Here is a 17,292-nt window from a genome sequence, read left to right on the forward strand (position 1 = left end):
TAAATTTTCTCAAAGTATTCAAAAATAGTTTAAGCACTTTTATCGGGATTTGAAATGAAACGATAACCATTTCTCGTTAAAATGATTAAATGTTTCTTTCTATTTAGACACCTATTTTGAAAACTGGAATTTGAAATCAGGCAGACTAAAAGTCAGAGATTTTATTATAAGTAAATATGACGTACCAGTGATTAATCAATCCAAAACAACAAACAATCCAAAGCAAAAGTAAATGATCAATCAATCCAAAGCAAAGCAAATATTTAAAGAAATTTAAAACGTTTGCGTTATATGTTTACATTACAGATATTTTTTTAAAATGAAATGCTATTGCTGATATTCAAATATTCTTTAAAGTATTGTGAATTTTTTATGCAAGATTTCATATCATTCTTTTTAAATTAGAACCTTTGCTTTTGGCTTTTTTGGAGTAACTCGGCGAAAAGGAATTATTTATTAAAAGAAGCTGCGATTTCTGATATGAAGGCTCTGGAATTTGGGTATTTAGAAGGGAAAAAATCTGTAAACGTATAATAAATATGGAAAAGTTATATGTGCAATAAATGAAAGATAATCAATGATAACCTGTGCGTAGGTGTCCAGGACCACTGTGGAGTTCCATACTGTCTCTGGAAGATGCAATCAATGTTGATGATAGTACCAGGAAAAACTACAATGGAACCGTTTTCTGTCAGCCCTGCGTCTCCAGATACAACATGATAAAGAATTGTAGGAGGAGCTTGCACTGAAAAGTACTTTGATTAGTTCAGTCCGTTATTAATGTCTACATTCTTGCAAGAAACTCAGATATAAGAAAGAAAAATAAAAGTATGTTTGAAATAATGCTAAACTATAAACAAATCTTGCATTTAAAGAAATTAAGAAACTCAAATTTCTTAAGTTCTAAAAATTAAGAAAATTCTAACTCTATTAAAAAAGTTCAAATAATCTTTAATACGTTCGTATTTATGCGTACTCCTTATATTTTTCACATGACAAATTTGAAAATCCGTTTGAAAACAATGATTTAATTGGTTTTACTCTTACCCCTCAAAACTAAAGAGAGGAAAAACTATCATCTTCTCTCAAGTTCCAGATACAAAAGAGATACTTCTGGAATTCTACCTCTGGCGCAGATTACACTAAAGGGATTATCACATCTAGCGACGGTCCCTGCTAGACAGGACTTTTCTGAGAAACGAGATTCTGATAGCATTGATTCGAAAGGGATGGTTCCTAGAAGAAAAAGCTCCGCTGGAAGCGCAGTTCCGGCTAGTTACGGAAACCATGTCCTGACTACGCGGGATATTTTGAAACTTCGCCAAAAATGTACCGTCTGCAACTCTGCCCCGCGTACAGATCAACCAATCAGACGAAAGTTCTACTTCTGAAGGATCATGCGATCCCAATCTGAGCGATAATCGATTACTGTTTGGCGTTCAAGTCTTTGTAATAAGTGAAAATGGTAACCTAGCTATGTGGGTTTTGTGGAAATATGTGGGTTCTTAGAAATGTCCCTTTCGTCGGCCACTCCCGCGTAGCGGAAGCAGATGTCATAGAGACTTAAGTCTAGAGAAAAATTAGTTTACAATGGATTTCGAACAGGCATATTAATTTTTGTCGTCTCAAAACTGAGTTTGCTAATACAAAGCATTAACATATAATCGTTCTTTAATCTGTCTATATGATGAAAGACTGTAAGAAATGTTGATTTAATTAGAATTTATTCACTAATTGTTATTTTGTTATGTTGTGTTTTCTTCCCAAAGGAGATTTGGGTAATAAAAATTTACATGTGCATATAGCGTGCTAAGAAAGCGTGAAGTTCTGTCATTTGAGCGAAACATAAAAGTCATTGAAGCTATTGATAATGCTATTCGCTTCAGTTCAATCAAGAAAGTATTCTAAAGGCGTTTTCTACTTAAAAACAAATTCGAGTAAGAAAAACAAATTCCAAGTCTTTTTTAACTCTTTATATCGAGAGTTAACTGTAAAATATATGGTAGTATCTAGATGTCCAGTTGGTAATATAAGAAATTATGGTATTCCATTCAGACGCTGTTGTATTATAACAGATAAATAGTACATTAAACCAGTAATCTGAAGGTTTCAATTTCAGTCCAAGTAAGAGTACGATCGATTTTCCTTCAACAGCATATTCCAAGCTCATCTCTCTACAGTGGTTCTCGAATTAAAAATGTTGTGTTGTACTTTCCTACTAAACTAGAATTAACACTGCCACCAAGCCTGATTTTTTAATGTTAACTAAATTGAGAAGTCTAAAATTAAATAAGTTTCGATAGTTGAATATCAAAGCAATACTTATATAAGCAATTTTATAGTTGTTTGATAGTAATTTTATAGCAATTTTATAGTTCTTATGATAAGCAATTTTATAGTTGTTTATAACATATAGAAGGTCATTCACACTTTAAGGAAACTATTTTCTATTTAAATTTTCTCGTTAGTTCAGTATAATCGTCTGCTACCGTTTTGTTTTGAGTGCAGTGCAGAATAAGCGATTTATTTTGGAAGTGGCGTCAAATTTGAAGAATGGCTCAGAAATTACGTAAATGCACTTTCCAAGGAAAAATTCTCGGATTAACAAATTGTTAAGCAACGTAAAAATCGAGGTTATTGTACTTCAAAGAAAAGTACTTTAATTATATTAAGTGTGAAATGGAAAAAGCATCTAGCTGAAAGTAAAAATGAAAAAATGGTCGCAAAACCGCATCATAAAAGTGTTCGAAAGTGGGTAATTAATCAAGAAAATGAAGTCTCTGATCCTGAAAGAAAATCCATAGATTCAAAGATCTATTTTATCGGAACTGAGAATGTTTTCTGGCTGTGTAAGTAAAATCATTCAGAAAGATTTGAGGATAAAAATTATGTTTAAACTGAAAGTTCATTTTTGTCAAAGCATATTGCGGAAAAAAATACATTGTACAAAATTAGATGAAAAATACGTAGCTACTGATAAATGAATATTTGCTGTAATACTCGATTAGGCATGAGTATATTTAAGTGATTTTAATAAAAAAAAAGATTGATTTTTTGCGGCTCAACCGACAAAAATGACCTACAAAATGGCTTCATCTAGGTTCAGAAAAGTTTTATTAAGGATTTATGAGAGTTGCATGATTTTGTAAAATAAAAACTCATATAAGGCTAAAAGCAGTTCACTTTACTTTCAGCAGAATATTTTAAAACCAATTTTTGAAGAAGAATTTCCAACTTTATATGGGAAGGACATCAGTAAAATTGAACTTCGTATAGGCAAAGCCTCTAGTCACACGTTTCTAAGTCGACAGTTGCTTATTTAGCGAAGTAAAATAATAATAATAAAAAGAAAAATAAAATGTATCTCATTTAATGAAATACCTTATAAAATCACCTGACGCTTCAATGGACTTTTGCGGTTTCGGTTTGTTGAAGTGAGCCTGAGCCTGAGGAGTACGGCATTCCAGAACACTGAAAAGATTCTGGAAACGATCCAAGGAGAGAGGAATAAAATGCACGAAATACATTTATGCATAAAAATTAATTATAAAATCATTTCCATAAAGTTCGAAAGACCTTCTGTGGAATAACTGTGAAGACATTTTTACGAACAACTTAAATTAATAAGATGGGCAAATTATAAAAATGAAAAAATTATATAATCGACGTAAATTTTTTAAAATTCTAATATAATTATTGCCAGTTCATTTCATGTGGGATAATAGTCAGAATATGAATAGTAATTTAGAGGTATATTACACAGTTATATCTACCTCACATATATTTATCTTAATGTTAAGATTACAAGACCTTTTAAAATAAAAGAAAAAATAAAATTATATAGAAAAAGAAAATATGTTAAACTAATTTTCTATTACTCCCTTAATATTAGAGTTGAAATTTAACATGATTATTTATTTTTACACCAACTGCAATATTTAGACTATTTAATTCTATTTCCTGTAAAATACCTATCTTTCACACAATCTTTCAAAATAACAGATTCATGTATATATATGAGAACATTCTTAAAAAGAGTAATTTTTTATGTTATAGAACTTTTAAAATATACAGGATCATCTTATATTTGAGCCATAGTAATACGTGGGTCACCAGCGGCCGAGCGGTAAAAGCCGCTGAAAAGTGGTAATCCGGTCCCGGGTTCGAGTCCCGCCGAATGGTCTGACTGCATGGGCGTTTTCGTGGTTTTCCCCATGTGTAACGTGGATGCGAACCAGTTTCCCTTACAAAGACTTACATGGGTATCCTCTCTTTCCGTGTAGTGCCTAAGGGCGGAGCACGTAATAAGTAAAAAAAAAAAAAAAATAGTAATGCGTGAATGCAAGCTCGGGTCCAGCAATTTTGGTACTCTAGGAGTTAATTTCCCACGCAAATTATCAATTCTCAAAGAAAAATATATCTTTATTTAATTGTCGTAGGTAAGAATATCATCGCTTGTAAATCAGCGACTTAGGCGGCTGCCTATGTCGCCAACGCTTGAAGCCAAACATGTGTATATGTTACATATGTTCTGCATTTAGAGAACAAAGTCAGTAACGTCGAACGGTTCAACTAGCGGATGATTTTCAATATAAAATGACGAAAATGTTTATTACTGATAGAAAATTTGGGACGTAAACTTACTTGAGAAATTACGATGCATGGTAGTGGCGACGCAGTATGGTAAGTCGTCTGTCCACGTTCCATCATCGCAGAAAAGAGTGTCATTGCCGATAAATTTGTACAGACCTGGCTCCACGCAGCGTAGATGAATCTCCGAGTCATGGGGAAGAGATATTTCTACGTCAGGCATTAACGTCCGGCCGTCATCTGTAACTCCGATAAGCTCAGCGTCAGTCAACCGGATAGTACAGCGGCGCATTATTTGTTTCAGGGTTTTTCCATCTGGTGTCAAAAACAAAGAGGTTTCTAGCCAACATTTCAATACTAAAATGAACTTAAATATAATTTTCATTTATAATAAGGATATTAAAATTTTGCACTTTTATGCTAGATGCTTATTCTGATTTTTACAGAGAAGATGACCTCTTGAAAAAAGGGAGACAGAAAGCGATAAAAATAGATAAGTGGTTCCAGATATGAATAAACATAAACAGTAAGTTGATTTCAAGCAAATTATAGTCAAACCATTGTTGGGTTTTTATGCATTTAAATCTACGAACACATTTTTGATTCTATAAATTTATGAAATTTGCTTGAGAGCACATTCATGTAAGAAGAAAGGAAACACAGTTAGAAAAAAGGAAACACAGAAGTCTTCTGTTGCTCAACATTGTTGGTCCGAAAATCACACTTTCAATTTTTCTGCTGCCAAAATTATTCAAAAAACATCTTCCATTGGAGAACTGGATTTTCTAGAGGCATTTCACATTCATAAAAATCTTTCTGTTCTAGTTAACGATCCTAATTCCAATCCAAATTTGCCTTCGGCTTTTAGAGAAATTATGTTTTAGTTCTGGTTTCGCCAACAGATGGCGCCACTTGCTTATTCTTGTCCAGGCTTTCTTATCTTATCATTATTTCCATATCTAATCATTATTTCCTATCTTGTTCATTTGCGGTTTTGCAGCTGAAGATGGTGGTTCGGTAAAACCATCGAAACTAGTCCTGTCAAAATTTTGTAAATATAACGCTGATTTTTGTTGTTTGACTTCTGAATTAGTATTTATTCGGCGTGTTTTTGTGTCTTAATTACATTAAAGTAAGGTTTCGATTTCAAAAAGAAAGAATTTTTATCGATTTTATAGAATAATGAAAAGAAAACTTATTCTCTAGCAAAACAGTGAAGATTTAATTTTGACAATTTGATGAACGAAAATTGTACTTAGTACATTTCGTAAGCCAAAAAGCACTTCCGAAAACATAATCACAAGCAATAATATATTTTCAGAAGTAAACTGAAATTAGGATTGTTAAAAAGTTGTTTTTTAGGAATTGGACCTTGTATCTAACTCACATAAAGCCAAAATCGTGTAAAAATTCGTTTCAAATATTTAAGTGTATGTTACTTGCTTCTATAAAATTGCTCTTTTCACGTATAAACAAGTATTAGTCGTGCATAGATTATGGATTAAACAAAATTCTTTTCCCTGAAAACAGCATTTTATTCAAAACGGAATTATAAAGTGATATGATAATGTCGCTGATGAGATATTTGTGCTTGACTTTATGGATTTCAAAGTTCATAAAACTCAAATTGCACCTATAATACATCTGCATTATAAATATGTGTTATTAACATGGAGAAATTTTCACTTTTAATCCTCAATATGATAAACTACAAATAAAAGTGCTATTCAAAATAATATCCTAAACTAAACAATGATTAGCGAAGGATGGTACGAGGATCTATTTGAATCTTCAACTGTTGATGCTTAGTAAACATTATGACAACAATTGTTCTGTATTCTTTGAATGTAATCGTGAATGAATGAGTTCCGTATTCAACAGAACACCTAAAAGGATTTAATAACATTTATCCACTGAATACAAATGAGCGTTACTCATTGAGAATAAGGGAAGGAGAACACAAAAATCTACATGATTTGCTTATCGCATATGTTATATATGTTACATACTATACATTTATTGCAGAATTTAAATGTCATGCCTGTCTATAGTAATGTCAAATAATTCAGCTAATTAAAGACCTGAATATTTCTTTTCGAAGCGATGATAGGGGAAGTTCTAAAGAGACGCTTGGCTGAATGGTGTTTTCATGATAATTTCAAAACCTTATTGTAAAATTAATTAGTATAAAATAAACGAATGAAACTAGGAAAATTTGAACTTTTAATGCTATATGCTTGTTTATCAATGGAAATAAAAGTAAAAAATTAACTAAAACAGTTCACAAGCAACTTGCATTGTGCAAGTGATGCAATATGGAACTGCGTCATAACGACGACAGAACAAATGCTTCTGATCCTGTACAAGTTTCATGAGACGGAGAATAAAATAACGTAAAACCGTTACAAACTCACTCGCACATTCACGCTTTATCGTAAATTTAGAATAATTGCTTTAGCTTCAAAATCAATGAATATTATTATATGATACTGTCTAAGCTTACCCATGGGTAGAAAGAGTTCCGTTGCTACTCCACATTTTGCACATTCATGAATTTTATTAATTTTTTTAAGATTTAGAGTTCCATCTTTTGTAAGATCTGTGCTCAAAAGTTTTGTTGGTATAAATATTTCTTCTCTTTTGCTTTCGTTAGCCGTATGAATAATGAGTCAGGTTATCACACTCTCCTAATTAGCAGAATTAGAAAATTTAATTTCTGTTATAATGATTCGAAATTACAAGATCCAGAAAGGAATGAAGAAGTAGGGAAAACGCTGTTCTCTTGCACTGAGAGGGCCTTTGCTCATCAGCTTTCGGCAAGTACAGAACTTCAGATACTTTGACAGGAAAGCGGTGCTGTATACAATTTACTACTATTAAATGTAATTTTATTTCGTTAAATGATACTGGAATTGCTATTAAGTCTTCGTTTTAGCTCTTGTGATTTAATTCAATATTCATAGCATTAAATTATCTACAGAGAGAGCCAGAGAACTCTTTCATATGCATGATTGAAAATTTTAATTGAAAAAAGAAGATACCCAATATAACAATCCTCCATAATGAAACAAAAAGCCTTAGAAATTTCAAGTACTAATAAAAGAGCAAAAACGAAAATAAAATAAGAAAATTTCTATGCATTGTTTGCATTAAAATACTAAACAAAGCAATACATGTGGAATCTAAAATGAGATACTTCTCACTGTCAATAGAACTTAGGTACGGCAAATGCAAGACAGAGAGAAAATAAGAATGAAAAGTAAGACATAAAGAATGTTAATCTGAATATTATGTTTTCTTCATAGAGCACTAAATTATAATAATAAATGAACGGGTTGTTTTTCATAGTTTATCTTGAAAGGCATTTAATGATTTGCAACGTTGGTAAATGCGTCAAAATAATAATTTAACTAAATTAAGCTAAAAATAGAAATAAAGTTTGATAACAGATAATATTTTTGGTGTAATTTAACTGCTGTTTAATTAGAATTTTGACACATATTGATTTTGCTAGTCACTAGTTCATGACAGATCATCAGAAATATAGCCTATTGACTGAATTGATTATTATGCGATCCCTATTGAATAAGGTTTAAATTGTTCCAGTCAATATCCATTACCTCTTAGTTTTAGCTTAAAAGGTCTGTTAGTCTCGAAACATGATTTTGTGTTGTTTACTTGATTTCCTGATTTTGTGTTGTTTTTCATTCGAGTCTATTGCCATTCGGAAAAGTGGAAGATATTATTTTTTTATTAACAAAATGGTTAAAAGCAATAGATACTGTTCTTAAGAATATTATTTTTAAATTTTTAATCTGACAGATTTAAATAAAATTGCATTTACTTATTATATCTGACTTAAGCATGAACACATGAAATGTAATGTAATCATGCAATAACATGAAATATTTTTATAGAATTACAGTACATATTTTTTCACTTTTTAAGTATACAGAAGATATGAACTTTTCTCATTCTAGTCTAAATGTATATTCATCTAATATCCTGTAAAATATTTCGCTATTCCTTCTGAGCCATATCCAGTAATAATCTCTACTAATAAACCATATTAAACTTTAAACTTTGTTATTAATGATGTCGAAGTTCAGAATTAATGTGAAATTTTAAACTTGTTATTAATGATGTCGAAGTTCGAACAGGTTCGACGGTCACATTACGTCTATGGAGCCTTTCCTTCTTCACATAGACTTTCTTTGACTCAGCCGACACACGTGTCGGTATCGGTGCTACTGTGTATAAACGTGTCGGTATCGGTGCTTAAAACTATTTGTTTAAAAAAATACCCTGGAAAATATGACTACAGGAAACAAGAGATTAAGCTATACAATTCCATTTAAACCATACAACTTATTTAAAAGAACCTTTTCGTACGATCCTTAAAATCTGAACCTTTTCAGGTTTGATTTTCGTAATTATTTAAATTTGTTTTAGAACTGATTTTCACATTTTTTTGTTTTTATTTTGATTGTATCTTGCATTTGACTTCCTGATGCGCAGTCAATTTCTTTTCGCAGTAATATCTAATTTAATATATCGTGGCCTAACGAAATATTATATAGTAATTTAATTCTTTCCTTTTTGCATCTTGTCGTCAAGAGGTAAGCTTATTAGAGAATTTATGTAGATTTTGTGAGGCAAGCAGTTTCACTGTAAAGTGCAGAATTTTATGAATAGCAGTGAGAGAATTTGGTTTGTCTATAGGAGAAAGACTGTTGGCGACGCTAAAGCTGTTCTTGTAGGAAATACGTTAGATATTGTTGTATGTATTCGAAATTATGTCGCGATCTAGAAACTCTTGTACTCTCTGCCTAGTTCAAATTAAAAGTGTTGAATTTATATCTATTGTTTAAGAAAGGAAGCTTTGTATCAAAAGGATGTCCAGGCTGTCTGGTAGCTTTATGTTTGTATATTTTAATTTAAACACTCACAAGTGATTAGTTAGAATAAACTTAAATACTCGTCTCTATTTGTCTGATGGTTAAATACTCTGATAGTGATAATTCACTTCGCCGAACTAACGCAACAGCTTGATTTTATGATAATTCACATCATAAAGTTAGTTTGAATCCCGAACAGATGTTACAATATTACTGCAAAAATGTGGATTGCTTGGCTTATTTTACAATGGTACTTGTAAAATAAGGCATATGAGGTAATTTCCCCATTTTGATTTTGTTTACTGCCGTTTTTATGAATTTTGATCTTATTAAAATGTTATATATTCTTACCTGAATAAACGGTCAGTATGTTGATTATTATCTGTTTCTGCTTAACATTTTGAACTGAAGTTTTTATCTTTATTAACAGAATTTTCAACTTTGAGCAACAGAATTTTGAACATTTTATATTTACCAATAGACGTTTTAAACTTGTCTTTAAAAACTTTATCTATTATTTTTTAGTATAATTTTTTTGTCTTTAAATACTTTATTTACTCAGTAGCCATACAAAGTTGTACTTTTAGCTTCAATCCCAACCAATATTTTTTGGCTATAAAGGTGCTGATATCATCACTGCGGAATATTACTCATGCTGACATAATACCTGCTTAATTTCGTTCAGATTGGATGAGTGGCCTTTCCAAGTTTTGAAGAAATTTTCTTTGTTAGTTCCACGAATGCTGAATAGGACTGAGATTAACAATCTGAGCTAGGCTAGAAAGCAATTGAGACTTCGAATCATTCTCTTCTAATGAATTTGATATCAACCATATATGCCGACAAGGCGCATTGTGCTGCTGAAAGTGACTATTTTCATCAGAGAATTTCTCAGCGAAAAACAAGCATATGTGATCAGCAACGATACTGAGATAACCTGTAGTGTTGAGAACTATTTTCATATGCATTAAGGAACTCCGAAACTCACTGTACTCAGGAAAAATATTCCACAGACCATAATTTCACGATTACCAGCTTAAATATTTTTCATTAGTCTATAGGGGGTCCATGAATTCGTTCTGTTTTGATCATATTCTGATTTAGCATTTGCATAATAGAGCAGAAATCGAGAATCAGTAGACCATGCAATTTTTTTCCATTAATCAAGGGCCCAGTTTTGGTGCTCCTAGGTTCATAGTAACCTGATGTTTCTATTTATAAATGGTAGCATAGGCAAATTGATAATCTTCTACTGTTAAAAACTTCTCGTTCCAACTTTCTCCGTGTTGTGCTTTCGAAGTTGTGATGTACCTGAACTGTATCAAGTTATTATGCTGTTGTATTTTTACCCTGGTGTTACTGTGGCAATTATTACTAGCTACGTTTCACCTTTTTCTTTCACCATCATTTTCCGTCTGAAATAGCCCTTGCAGTTTAAAATGTTTTTCACTTAACCATCACTCTTTAAATATTGCTGTTCGAGATAGCCTAGAGAACTAACCATTTCAAAGAGGTTTGAATCGAGCTCTCTTGTACCCACGATAATGCCTTGTTCAAAAGAATTACTTTTATATAAGTCAGGAGTTTTAAGATAAGCATGCATAATGTAAGCAATTTCTGGATTATATCCTTCGCCGATTGGTTCAGGTTAAAAAAGTGGGTGTCATTAATATTTTGGTCACTCAGTACGTGTATACATATATATTGTCTACAAAATGTTTGATTAAAGTATTTTTCTAAGGAATTATTTTGTGCAATGTCTGTGAAAGAAAAGTGGTTTCATTAATATATTTCATTTAAAAGTTTTGTTATATTATTAAAAAACATATTTCGAAAGCCTGCATTAAAAATTTGGGATGAACTAAAATAATTTTATTATAATTTCTATTTAATGACAGTGAAAGATAAAGTAGACTACCCTAATGTGAATTAAAACTGAAACTCGGAAAATACAAATTTATGTAATTTAATAAATGATGATGGCGGAAATTCCTAAGGAATGAAATATGTTTTAAAAATATCATATACTGTTATAATAATATAAAGGCTATTTATTATTAGAATAAATGAAGTTTCTTCTACTGATAAATGAGAAGAAATATCTGGAAGATTTACGATTTTACGATTCCTGCTGAAAATAAGACTTTTTTCCACTATGAATAATGACATTTTGAGCCTTACTACAGTTATATAAAATTCAGAAATAAAATTCAGTTGCGTATTTAACGGTGGTTTCGAAACCCTATGAAATTCTCTACAGATTTCCCTTGAACAATTAAAGTAAAAGTTAATTCTAATTGATGTTAATGAATGATTTATACTATGACGGTGGATGTAAAATGAAAAAAGATTGCAAACAAAGTATTCAGAATTTTCATAATAACAATGTTTGAATGAATAAGAACAGATGTAAAAGTTTCCATTCTGAACATGCTGTTATGCAACGTCAAAGCGTTTTACCATTCACGTCAGAAAGATGATTGTCACTCATTTTGTTATTAAATTTCAAGGTCAAATGTCTGACAAAGGAATGATTTCATTGAGAACTGGTTTTTGCACGAAATGTTTTACACTGAAAAGAACAAAGTCATGGAATAATTTGAAAGCTTTTCCTCAGGATAAATGTCAAAGATTATTTTTAAAGCATCACAGAGATTCCATGAGAAGTGAATTGCTTCAAAAAATAATCTAATCTGGGTTGTCGCTCCTCTAATTCTGGTAGGTTTTGGAATTTTATATATATTCATATTTTATAATCATTTTTAAAGTAATTGATTTTGAATATTTTTATTCTTGTAATATTCAATTAATTTCTAAAATTTTCTTCTCTATTTTATTATTATTTAATTAACATTATATATATATATATATGTATGTATTGTTGTTGCTAGAAAATTTATTATTATTTTACATAGGATCTATTATTAAAATGTTACTGGCTATCAAAATAATTGCTGCTATTATTATTATTATCATTAAAAACTAACATTTAGAATTCGATTTTCATTGATATTTTTTTAAACTATGAGTTGTTCCAGTATTCATATATATGAAATTACGAACTAAATTAACGTAAACGTTATATGTCGTTATTATTAAATGTTACTTCCTTTTTCGCTTTCTGTGTTAAAATTCTTGACAGAAAATATGAAATTTTACTGAATTCCGAACTATGATATATTAGTAAAGGCTATAAACACAATACTTTCTTTTAGTTATTAGTAGTATGTCATTGCATTTTACATTAACAGTTTTCAAACCAACCATAAATTTATATAAGTTTCAGTTTCGTAAAACTGAGGACTTTAGGCACAAGGTTTTGCATTTCTTCACAGATTTTATTTATAAATTACAGAAGTTTGTTTATTTAATTCAGTTTCTTATTTTCTTGGGTGTAATTTTGTGCACCATACTCAACAATATTGACAAATAATTTTAGTTATAAATGTAAGTTTGAATATTTTGAATGATAATATAATAATAAAATAAGCTTGTGAATTTAAAGTTTAAATACGTAATCAAAACTAATATATTATAAAGCTGTATTCATCCTTAGTATTTCAAACATGAACAGTAAATAGAAAAAAAAAAGATGCAGTTTTAAATATATAGCATTTTGAAGAATGTTATTTATTGAATTATTATTTTATATAATTGAATGTACTTTGAAGAGAAGGACTATTAAATCAACATAGAAAGTGTAAATTTTTAATTTAACAATTCCATTAAATATGCATTTTAATCATTGAAAACTATACTAAAGAGGAAAATTTGGAAATAAAAAATGAAAATTTCGAAGAGGGAAACTAGGAAAGCGGAAAATATTTTAGTAAACTTAATATTATAGTTCTGTGTAGAAGAATCTCCCGTACTATAACAGTTTCAATAGAATTTAGCCATAATTATCAGAGTAATTAATACCTTCAGTGCAATAAGGTCCGACCCAAACTCCATTCAGGCACTTGATCTTGCAAACTCTTTTCTGGTCACGTCTACCAACCAGTCCGACGAACTGGACCTCCTGGACGGTGGAAAAGTCGTTATTATTTTCCGCCACAACACTACCATTTACGATTACTTCCGGAGGAGAACAACCTTCCCGACTTACAGTTTGTTCTGTCAAACCTGTAATATTTTGTCTTCAGATATAGAGAATTCATAAAGCTCTGAACTAGAATTTTTAAAGAAAGTTAATGAATCGGACTGTAATAGAAAAATGACACACATTTGGTTCGAGAAAGTTCGTTACTGGCTTGATTTCTTTAAATGTTTATTCTAGACACGTAATAAAATAATTAAGTACATCTCAGAATAAGGTAAAGAATAATTTTCAGAGTATGTTATTGAATGATTTTAATAATATTTTAACCCTACTCTGACAGAAGATATAAAACACAAATGGTCATTTTGGCGACTAATAATTTCAATTTGAATAATATTTTGAGTAAATTTAGGGTAGGTTATTTGATTACAACAAAGCATACGATATATCAGATTTGTATCTTATGCTACAAACCATTGTACAAAGCACGAAGCAACATTGCGTTCGTACATTTCGATGTTATTAGCATGAAATTTGCAGAAAGAAAGATTTCTTTTTATATATAAGTGACTAGTGAGTGAGGTACATGCATTTGTTGCATGGTTATGTAATATAACTCCACCTTCCGTTCTTATATTAAATTATTCTTCATCGAACTTATGCAAACAAAAAAGATATTCATCAGTGTTGATGTTTGTTTAAGTAAGTTTTTTCAAATCTTGACACGGTGCTGGTGCCTTGTTTTGGACATGGACCTGAAAATCTCTGTCATTATGTATACGCACTCACGCCCCTTCTCCTTGCCTCATTAGCAAACTGATTCCTGCTTTCTTAAGTAAGAAAACATTTGTGGTGAAAGTCTGAAAAGTCTTTGATCTGGAACAGAAAGAATAAATAAAGGATTTTACGCAGCGTGTTTGCTGCTTGCTTTCGAATGGAAAAAAATTTCTTTAATGTGGCTGTATCCTTTTTTTTTAAGTTTTATTTTGTTCTATTTTATTTTTGTTTGCTTAAGAGATTTGAATTGTTCGCTATATTTTCTCCAGCACTGTCATTGAATATATCTACAAACACTGAAATATAAAATAATATAACTTAAAAATGTTACTTAGATAATATCAATGGTGAGGATTTTTATGCAGGCAACTAGTAGAAAAACCAAACTATTCTATGTGCTACTATTTAATCTACAATTTACAATAAAACATAAGAAAGAAGGCCAGTGGCGTAGCTAGGGGGGCAAGGGGGGACATCTGTCCCCGGGCGCAGCATCCAAGGGGCGCCAAATTGATGCTACGAAATTTTTTAATGAAATGTTTTCCATCCTTGGCACACAGAAAGGGGCGCAAATTCTTCAGTTGCCTCGGGCGCTGGAAACTCTAGCTACGCCCCTGAAGAAGGCTTATTTTGCAAAAATATTGAAACTTAAATCGAAACACCAGAGCTTTTTAGTTTAATATTCCTTATTGTGGCATCTCTAGAACTTTTTATTTAATACTACTTATAGAGAACTACTTCGTATAAGGCCGGGTATCTGTTTCCGCCAGTATCCTGAAGTATTTAAAACCGGACTAACGGAGGAACTAAATGCAAGCAAAAAAAAAAAAAAAAAAAAAAAAATTGCTCCTTTTTTGCCTGCATTTGCTCTAATTGTTTTTTTCTCCCTGGTTTTTAATAAACGGAACGCGATTAATAAATTCAAATATCTTCGGAAAACTTTTTAAAAAAAATATTTTCCATAGTTAATTTTTTATTTTCTAAAACCTGCGATATTGCTATCTGCGCATTTTTTTCTTTTTTGCCCTTTCTCTTCGTAAATTTTTTTATAGCAAAGAATTTAACTGTTTATCATGCCGTGCATTTCAAAACTTTGTTTGATGTTGTGATCAGTTTTTGTAGTATTCTTTGACAAGGTATCAAGCATTCTAATAATTTTTGATAGTTGCTTAACTATTAATTTTCGGACAGGTACTTCAATACAGTCGTCATTGTCCCAGTTGTCCCCTTGTTTTTCATTGGGCAAGTGTTCATCTATATTAATGAGTGTTTCATTGTTTATTTCATTAATATCCGATTTGATGCATTCAATTAAGTTGTCAAATCTAACTTCCTGAAATTACTTAACTTATAAATTTTCCACTAGGTGATTAGTCACTTCAGAAAATGAGTTTCAAAACTAATGACATTATTCGTTGAGTGCGATATATGCTTCTATACAGGCAGCATATTTCTTGCCGTTAATTCATGCAATACTTCGCATGAATTACCTGCAATATTTCGCCTATATTTTTGATAAAGTTTGAGATATTCTATTTCGACAATTCCGTTAAAGTAAGCCCATTTCTTCCAATTGTAGCTTCGCACTTCCCCCTGTTGCTGGCTTGCGAAAACCTACTACGCAAGTAATAGGTCTTAAATGACACAATCATATCTTAATTTATTAGTTTTATCAATTAAGTCGTATTTAATGAAGGATAAGTTAATTTTACAGTTTCGTTTAAATCATAGATCAGATGCTTGACCTGGGGCATTATCTAACATCAGTAAAATATTTAAATCTAATACATTTCCTCGGCAGTAACGGGCTGTTATTGTAAAGCAAAAATAGTTGGTAAATCAATTTTCAAATAAAACTTTTGTGATCTTTCGTTCTCATTTGAACACCACAACACTGCGAAATAAATTTTTGATAATTTTTAAGAGTTTTAGAGTTTTCCGCTCGAAGCCGGTTTTATTTTGAAATTTTCTGTTGCATTTCCACGTTTTTATCTAATAACAGTATAAAGTGTTTTTTTTTTAAATTTCATATCAAAGGCACGATTTTTTATTTCATGAAGATTCTCAAAGTATGTTTTCCAGAGTAAACCCATTTTATCAACATTGAATTATCTGTGAAACCATTGAACTGCATTATAAGCATTCAATTGCATTTATAACCATTGGATTGCACTAAAATTGTGACTACTGAATTGTACTGAATCTGTAATCATTGAACGGAATCGAATTTGTAACTACTGAATTGCATTCAGTTTGTAACCATTGAATTGCATTCAATTTGTAACCACTGAATTGCATTGAATTCGTAATTACTGAATTACACTGAATTTGCAACCATTGAATTGCACTGAATTTGTAACCACTGAATGGCATTGAATTTGTAACCACTATATTGCAAACCAGCATTGAATCACTTCTGGGATTTCACCTAATTCTTTCGAAAATGTTGAACCAGCCTCTATATCTGTACCAGCAGATTCACCAGCAAAACTAACAATATGAATACCATTTCGTTTCTTAAAATGGATAAACGATAAAGTAAGTTAGTTTGTTAAATTTTTCCTCTGCATTTCCTCTGCATAGTGTTCTTTATTTCCACCTTAAAATCCCTCTTTATTTTAAATTTTTTCTTCACATCATATAATAACAACAATAGTATCACCTAGAAAAACTTTCTTTAGTGAAAATGTCGTGTCGTGTTTTTTGTCAGCCCCGAGGCCCTCTCTGTCTAGGGAGCTCTAGTTTAGATCGTCAGCCGCACTGTTCATTTAAGCTTGGCGCATTGATGATGATAGATTTTTTCTTTCGTGATTGGTCAGTTCGACGAGTCTACTGGTTCTACTGCTTGAAAAATACCATTTTTCAATGGTATTTTTCAAGCAGAAAATCGTAGCTGCACTATGTCGAAAACTGGCTCTTTCATTTGCTGAATGTGCGCTTCCTGTGGCATCCTGTACCATTAAATCAGATAAATCCCAGGATAAA

General features: G+C 31.1%; 1 protein-coding gene and 1 long non-coding RNA gene across 2 annotated transcripts in view; one reads left to right on the top strand and one right to left on the bottom strand.

The window, feature by feature from the left end:
* The window catches only part of LOC118187574 (locomotion-related protein Hikaru genki-like), a 127,799-nt gene that overhangs the window by 40,236 nt on the left and 70,271 nt on the right, over nt 1-17,292 (bottom strand). Inside the window, exons 3-5 of the mRNA XM_035357822.2 lie at nt 13,410-13,613; nt 4,645-4,905; nt 586-745 (exon numbers count right to left, since the gene is read on the bottom strand). Of these exons, the coding sequence (XP_035213713.1) occupies nt 586-745; nt 4,645-4,905; nt 13,410-13,613 (625 nt within the window). The remainder of the gene's footprint in view (nt 1-585; nt 746-4,644; nt 4,906-13,409; nt 13,614-17,292) is intronic.
* The window catches only part of LOC118187575 (uncharacterized), a 117,237-nt gene continuing 112,127 nt past the window's right edge, over nt 12,183-17,292 (top strand). The window contains exon 1 of the long non-coding RNA XR_015040587.1: nt 12,183-12,206. This is a non-coding gene — a long non-coding RNA (uncharacterized LOC118187575). The remainder of the gene's footprint in view (nt 12,207-17,292) is intronic.

The sequence above is a fragment of the Stegodyphus dumicola genome, chromosome 1, assembly GCF_044657685.1.
Source record: "Stegodyphus dumicola isolate Sdum_Otavi_A_Nest chromosome 1, ASM4465768v1".
Taxonomy (NCBI): domain Eukaryota; kingdom Metazoa; phylum Arthropoda; class Arachnida; order Araneae; family Eresidae; genus Stegodyphus; species Stegodyphus dumicola.